The 7617-nt window shown below is 42.5% G+C and overlaps 1 protein-coding gene across 1 annotated transcript; it reads left to right on the top strand.

Annotated features, from left to right (window-relative positions):
* The first annotated feature begins 5279 nt into the window (after positions 1–5279).
* cryba1b (crystallin, beta A1b) lies at positions 5280–6965 on the top strand. The gene is made up of 6 exons (XM_026183265.1): positions 5280–5321; positions 5662–5723; positions 5836–5954; positions 6099–6240; positions 6333–6475; positions 6591–6965. The coding sequence occupies exons 2-6, from the start codon at positions 5685–5687 to the stop codon at positions 6736–6738; spliced, it is 591 nt and encodes a 196-aa protein (XP_026039050.1). The 5' UTR covers positions 5280–5321; positions 5662–5684; the 3' UTR covers positions 6739–6965.
* The last annotated feature ends 652 nt before the right edge of the window (positions 6966–7617 follow it).

The raw sequence follows: 7617 nt of genomic DNA, 5'->3' as shown, positions 1-7617 counted from the left end.
CTGCCATCCATGGATTCTGTCAGTGTTTTGATCTGTTCACCATCAACATTGCGTGCAGCAGCAACCACAGCCTCCCAGACACTGTTCAGAGAGGTGTACTGTTTTCCCTCCTTGTAAATCTCACATTTGATGATGGACCACAGGTTCTCAATGAGGTTCAGATCAGGTGAACAAGGTGGCCATGTCATTAGTTTTTCTTCTTTTATACCCTTTCTTGCCAGCCACGCTGTGGAGTACTTGGACGCGTGTGATGGAGCATTGTCCTGCATGAAAATCATGTTTTTCTTGAAGGATGCAGACTTCTTCCTGTACCACTGCTTGAAGAAGGTGTCTTCCAGAAACTGGCAGTAGGACTGGGAGTTGAGCTTGACTCCATCCTCAACCCGAAAAGGCCCCACAAGCTCATCTTTGATGATACCAGCCCAAACCAGTACTCCACCTCCACCTTGCTGGCGTCTGAGTCGGACTGGAGCTCTCTGCCCTTTACCAATCCAGCCACGGGCCCATCCATCTGGCCCATCAAGACTCACTCTCATTTCATCAGTCCATAAAACCTTAGAAAAATCAGTCTTGAGATATTTCTTGGCCCAGTCTTGACGTTTCAGCTTGTGTGTCTTGTTCAGTGGTGGTCGTCTTTCAGCCTTTCTTACCTTGGCCATGTCTCTGAGTATTGCACACCTTGTGCTTTTGGGCACTCCAGTGATGTTGCAGCTCTGAAATATGGCCAAACTGGTGGCAAGTGGCATCTTGGCAGCTGCACGCTTGACTTTTCTCAGTTCATGGGCAGTTATTTTGTGCCTTGGTTTTTCCACACGCTTCTTGCGACCCTGTTGACTATTTTGAATGAAACGCTTGATTGTTCGATGATCACGCTTCAGAAGCTTTGCAATTTTGAGACTGCTGCATCCCTCTGCAAGATATCTCACTATTTTTGACTTTTCTGAGCCTGTCAAGTCCTTCTTTTGACCCATTTTGCCAAAGGAAAGGACGTTGCCTAATAATTATGCACACCTGATATAGGGTGTTGATGTCATTAGACCACACCCCTTCTCATTACAGAGATGCACATCACCTAATATGCTTAATTGGTAGTAGGCTTTCGAGCCTATACAGCTTGGAGTAAGACAACATGCATGAAGAGGATGATGTGGACAAAATACTCATTTGCCTAATAATTCTGCACTCCCTGTAAATAAAACTGAAGTGAATCTAAGCTAGCAAACATTTAATTTAACTGACAAATTTCCTTCAACACAAGAAAGAGTCGAAGATGCCTACACATGGAAGCAAAGCATGGACAATGAACTAGAAAGCTATTGAGATTATCAATGCAGCAGAGACGTGAATATCATAGACCTGAATTGATTAACGAAGAAGTCTTTAAAAAAGCAAACACCAAAAGATCACTATGTAAGAACATCAGAGACAAGCAAGAGAAGCAAGATTCTTTGGACACACTATGAGAACAGGAGGACTGGAATGTGATATTACATCTGGAAAAATTTGAAGGGAAAAGAAGCAGCAGACGAAAAACCATCAGTCTGGACGAAGAAAACACAGAATGAGCTGCTGCACTGTGTGAAAGATAGGGCATCTTGAAGGACCATGATCTGTTTCCATTGTGCAAAGCAGTTAAGAAGATAGTTCACTCTTCACAACAAAGCGTTTTGATGAAAAGTAAAATGGTAAATGGTAAATGGTCTGTATTTGTATAGCGCTTTTACTAATCCCTAAGGACCCCAAAGCGCTTTACACGTCCAGTCATCCACCCATTCACACACACATTCACACACTGGTGATGTCAAGCTACGTTGTAGTAGAAGTACAAGTAGTAAAAGTAGTTAACATTAGCTGCAAAAGAAACCCCCTGACCCCCCATATGATGACATGCTGAGGAACTATAGATCTTTCTATTCAAAGATGATACTTAGTATTTCTTTCACAACTGAAAATATCAGTATATAATAAATGCCTGCTTTCATCTCAACACAACTGTGGGATTCTGCTACTTTAGTTCTCTTATGTAGGTAAAAAACTTTTGCAAGAATATTTTAATAGCATGCTTTTTATGGTTTTATTTAAGAAATGATGCATCTACTTATTCCAGCTCTGCATGTCTTGCAATTAGACCTAAATAATTCTCCTCACATTGATTAAGCGTACTACATTTTAACATAAAATGTGGCTCTAATGTGCTGTAATTTCTCAGAACTTTACTGTTAAAAACAACAACAGATGTTTTCAGATGTTTGAACGGCAAAAATGAAATCATTCTGGGGTGGGTTTAATCCTATTTCTGTCTTCCTTTCACTCTCTACTGATTCATGTAAAGTCTCTGCATGACTCACTGGAGATCTCAGTCACACATGACTATCCATCACAGCTCTGCAGTGACTCTGTGTGTGACGATAACGATGCCAAACCAACCGTAACGGCAGTTTAGGAGCAGTCACAATAACAACAACAGCAGCAAAAATGCCAGCAGAGAGATTAGAGTATAAAAGATTCCTGATCCAGGAAGAGCCTGAGTCAGTTTGTGCACCTGCAGTGTGATGGGTTGTTAATATTGTGACCCTTCTTTAAGTTAATATTAAAAAGGCCTTTAAACTCAGAGTTTATATGGAAATGTTGCACCCTAGAGGAAGTCAGGATTCACTGCAGAGATAATTTCTGTTACAGGTTTTTATTTTTTAAGATTCAGGTGAGTGGAATAAAATGACTTCCAATCGAAAATATCCAGATTTCATGCTTGGAAAAAGCCCAGCTTGGAAAAATATGTTCTAGGCAAAACTTTTCACTCAAGAAATATCAGAGGAAATTTGTAGGTGTTTACTTCCTTCTTTGTAATTAGCACTCAATATGCAGGCTTTTTGTGGGACTGTTAAGTGTGGGTCTTTGACAGCTGACAGCAGGTGGTTTCAGAGTCTACTGAAGGCTCTACTGAGGTTTTGATATCTGTGCACGTGACACAGAGTCGACTATATGGACACGGCAGGCTCTTCACATCAGCCTGCTGAGTTTGCTCGTCTCTTTGTCAAGTCTGCGCCGATGCTGCTGCTGCTATCATCAGCAGAAACACACGCACACATGTTCATATATCCCTGTCCCATCTTACATTCAGACCTCAACAAATCAACTCTGATCAGAAATAAGTTCACAGAAATGGACCTACTGCGGTATTATGTGTAAAAAGTGCACACGTATCTTGCTTTTGCTCTGTTATAAGCTTAATCAGGAAATTACATGGGCATCCACATGAATGCACACACACACACACACACACACACACACACACACACACACACACACACACACACGGGCGTGTGCGCACACACACACGCACACATAGACAGAGAGTCTGGACAATGTGCTGACCTCAGTAAGCCATTTCTAAATGTTTATTGTTCAGAGCAGCAAGAGAAGAGAGAAGGGGGGGACAGTAGCAGCTGCTCACTCTGTTTTCGCTCTGTGTTGTTCACTTTTTTAATGACACAGTGAGGAACAAATAATGTAAACAAAACTATTTATAATTCAGGCACTTTGAATAAATGTAAATAGAGTCTAAAAACCAATAAGATGCTTCGCTTAATGGGAAGAATAAAATTATTAAAATAAGAGTCTGTCTGTTTCATCTCTTGATCAATTTGTATAAAATTCCCCTTGTGTTATAAAACCCAACTGCACCAAACTATTTGAAAGTGAAGCTGCCAGTTGCAGCTCACCAGTCAATGCCAAAGCACTACCAGACCTGCCAATCAGGCCTTTGAACTGGTGCCACTGACCCCGGTTAACCTTTATTGTTGATTTATTCAGTCTTAGAGATATTTTAAAAATAGAAATAGCTACTGCCGTTCATAGCAAAAAATAAAAATAGAAACAGTTAAGCGGAGAGCTTTGCTTTTCTGGGATTTCAAGCTTTCCAACAATGTCAGCACCTTCCTGTTTCTAATCCAGCATTCATAGCGTTGATCCAGTTTGTGTCCATCATCAAAAGTAGGTCAGTTAGATTCCTGATCTGAGTCTTGACCAACTAAATTCTCACATCTGATTAACACACTGCACTTGTAATAATGTTAACAGTGTGTGTGTGTGGGGGGGGGGACATGTAGTCACACACCTATGAGTCATACTGTAGTAATAAATAAATAGGATTTTAAATTTGATTCTGGATTTAACAGGGAGCCGCTGAGCAGAAGCCAATATGGGAGAACCTGGAAAGTTCATTCTGTTCAACTGGAGTTAGCATTTTTAGTGGGAGACCCACTCCCACCAGTTGGACAGAGTCAAATATCAGGGATTTGCTTACCTGGACGACTGTGACGACCATCAAGACCAATATGGGAGAAACATGCTATCTCTTCCTAGTTCCTGTCAGTACTCTGGTTGCAATACTTTGGATCAACTGGAAGCTTTTCAGATAGTTTTGAGCACAACCTAATAATAATGAATTTCAGTAGTGTGAGCTAGGTGTGAGTGTGGTTTAGTTAAGCAAGAGGTTGGATAGACCCTGTACAGGTTGCTAGTCTATTACAGGGCTATACTGGTTTGATTAGTCTAATAATAGTAATAACTGTGAGATATCACTCGATCCATCCATTTTCTTCCATTTATCCAATTGAGGGTCATGTGGTGCAGGAGCCTATCCCAGCTGCTATAGGGTGAGAGCCGGGGTACATCCAGACACCATTATTTACTTTTCATAGTGTAATCACAAATTAACCCCAGCACATGTCTTTGGGGGAAAGCAGGAGTACCCGTAGAGAACCTCGGGGTGAACGTACCATCACAGAAAGACGGTGGATTCAAGCCTTCTTGGACCTTCTTGCTGTGAGGCAGTAGCCCTGATATTATTTGAAATCATAGAAAACATCACTTGGCTTTTCAGTGGATTCAGTGGTTTGCACAAGACTGTTGCTAATCCTCCACCTTTGTACCATGACTTTGAAAATCAAAGAAAACAGCCACATAAAGTATTTCACCGCTGAGCTGAATTTTTATGTGGGCCTATCTCATAATAGACCCACATGCCCGTGTGGAAAGCCACCCTCTCTTTTTTCCTCTAACATATAGATTTACCACAGAGGTGCATGTAGCGCAGTATAGCCGTGGGTCCTCTTTGTGTTTGCATGAATCACCGTGTGTCTGCGTGTTAACCCCTCTGTGGCTAAACAATGGAGTCCAAAGCAAAGTGCTGACATGAGTCCAGGCATGCCTGCCCCCCCCCCGGCCCCTGACACCCGTGGGTGTATATATACCCCCCGTCCACACTGCCTCCGCACACTGTTCAGTGGAACCCTGCGACACACAGCTCACCAGTTTGGGTAGGTCCAAGTTGTTAAAGTAGTTACCAATACAGCACAGTTTCCCAGTCTATGAATGTAATGTAGCCTAGGCCTCTAATGCAACAATCCAACTAACAACAGGTGGTCTTACGAGAACAGAAGGAGGCCAGTGTACCTTGTTTTATTACATTAACTATAATATGAGGAAGTTATTTTAAAACAACAAGTGAAAACAGCAAAGAAGAGTGAGCAGGAGGCTTGAAGTGGTGTGACAAACCTGGGCTTTAAATTTATGGCACAGCAAACAGTGAGCCATAGGTTTTGTGATTTTGACCTTCTCACATCATTTCCCGACTATTTATGTAATTTTACTCTGCAGGTACTGCTGAAAAAGAGGACAACATGGCTTTGACAAACCCCATGCCCATGGGCCCTTGGAAGGTAAGCATATGCTTTACACATCATGTTGCAGGGATGCAAGCAGCAGCACAAGTTTTTAGTTTATGTACAGTAATATCTGGTTCAGGCTGTTCACCCTCTTTGCTTTTTGCAGATCACTGTGTACGATCAGGAGTACTTCCAGGGCAGGCGTATGGAGTTTACTGCCAGCTGCCAGAACATCATGGAGTGTGGGATGGAGAACATCCGCTCCCTGAAGGTGGAGTGTGGCGCGTACGTATCCGATGAGCTTCCTTGCTCTTCTGGAAACCCTTAAACTGTTTAAAGAAACTAAAACAGAGTGTCTTTCCTTCAGATTTTGGGTGGTTTAGATAGAAGGTGCGCTCATTATTCTTTTCATTTGTTTCTGGCTTCCAGCTGGGTGGGCTACGAGCACTCCAGCTTCTGCGGCCAACAGTTCGTCCTGGAGAAGGGAGACTACCCCCGCTTTGAGGCTTATAGTGGCAGCAACTCCTACCGCATTGAGAGAATGATCTCCTTCAGGCCCATCTGCTGTGCTGTAGGTTAACACAGCACACTATAACGGCCATTAGCTGACATTAGCTTATTCTCAAATTCTACTGAGACTTCTTTTTTCTCTCTTTTGCACAGAACCACAAGGACTCCCGCATGATCATCTTTGAGATGGAGAACATGATGGGACGTCAGTTCGAGATGTGTGATGATTACCCCTCCCTGCAGGCCATGGGCTGGTTTAACAACGAAGTTGGATCCATGCAGATTCAGAGTGGCGCGTAAGTTCACGGTCACTTTAGATCACCTTCACACAGCTGAAAAACACACAGCCACTAGAAAGCATTGACTGCTTACCTGATTCAAGCGTGTGTCTGTGTGCGTGTTTTCCTGCAGCTTTGTGTGCTACCAGTACCCTGGCTACCGTGGCCACCAGTACATCATGGAGTGCGACTGTCGCGGAGGAGAGTACAAGTGTTACCGTGAATTTGGCTCCCACGCCCAGACTCCTCAGATTCAGTCCATCAGGAGGATCCAGCACTAAGAGGAGAGCGCTTTCTTTAAACCTCCTTATCGCTCCACTCTTTCTCCCTCTCCCTCCTTCCTGTGCTTCCATCCCTCCTTATCCTCCTCCTCCTGTCCCGCAACCTCCATCTTCCAGCTAGTCAAAGCAGGATCTGGGACTGGACTTCAGGTGCTTACTGGCGTCAGTTGTGTCATAGCACTTTTTTTTTAAAAGAAACATCATAAAAGAAAAGAAAGATGTAAGAAAGACAGACAATAGGAATGACAGAAATGAGAGAAAAAAGCTGAATCAGTGTGAAAGAGAGGTGTCATCTGGCGAGGCTGCAGAAATGCAAAAACAACACAGACTTTTTTGCTCTTTTTCACCACTGCTGGCATCATCATCATCATCATCATCATCATCGTCACTGTCTTCTACATCAACCAGACCACCAGTGCCGCTGTTACTGTGATATAATTACTGCCTGTGTTCAAGACGATGAATAAAGAGAATGAGCAAAAAGACAGAGAATCACAATGCTGACACATATCTCAGTTACATCTGTTTGTGCTTTTTGTTTTTTTTCTGATACACTTTAACTTTAAACCAGCCTGTAAAGCTGCATCATCTTATAGAGTGACTCCCCGAGCCAAAGATAGAGCTGCCAAAGTTTACATGAGGCTAAATATAAGAGGCTGAATTTTGGGTGAATGTGTATGAAATGGAGTGAAGCAATTTCCAATACAAAAACAAAGTGTGTAAAGCTCAAATAAACATGTCTTTAATGACCTGTTTAATACTACAGAAGTAGGCATTTTTATCTATTCTATAGCTGGTTAAATAAAAGTTTTGACAGAGTTAAAGTTAAACACCCACAGCAGCTGCAAACCCCCACATTACCTCTTCAATAGTCTAATT

The sequence above is a fragment of the Astatotilapia calliptera genome, chromosome 10 (genome assembly GCF_900246225.1).
Source record: "Astatotilapia calliptera chromosome 10, fAstCal1.2, whole genome shotgun sequence".
Taxonomy (NCBI): domain Eukaryota; kingdom Metazoa; phylum Chordata; class Actinopteri; order Cichliformes; family Cichlidae; genus Astatotilapia; species Astatotilapia calliptera.
Note: the sequence above shows the minus strand (reverse complement) of the source record. Positions and strands in the feature narration are given on the sequence as shown.

Bases quoted from the DNA above. Each gene is read 5' to 3' on its own strand.
- cryba1b (XM_026183265.1), top strand. From the start codon at position 5,685: ATGGCTTTGACAAACCCCATGCCCATGGGCCCTTGGAAG. The intron at 5,724-5,835 runs GTAAGCATATGC...TGCTTTTTGCAG, and splicing joins TGCCCATGGGCCCTTGGAAG to ATCACTGTGTACGATCAGGA. The intron at 6,241-6,332 runs GTAGGTTAACAC...TCTTTTGCACAG, and splicing joins TCAGGCCCATCTGCTGTGCT to AACCACAAGGACTCCCGCAT.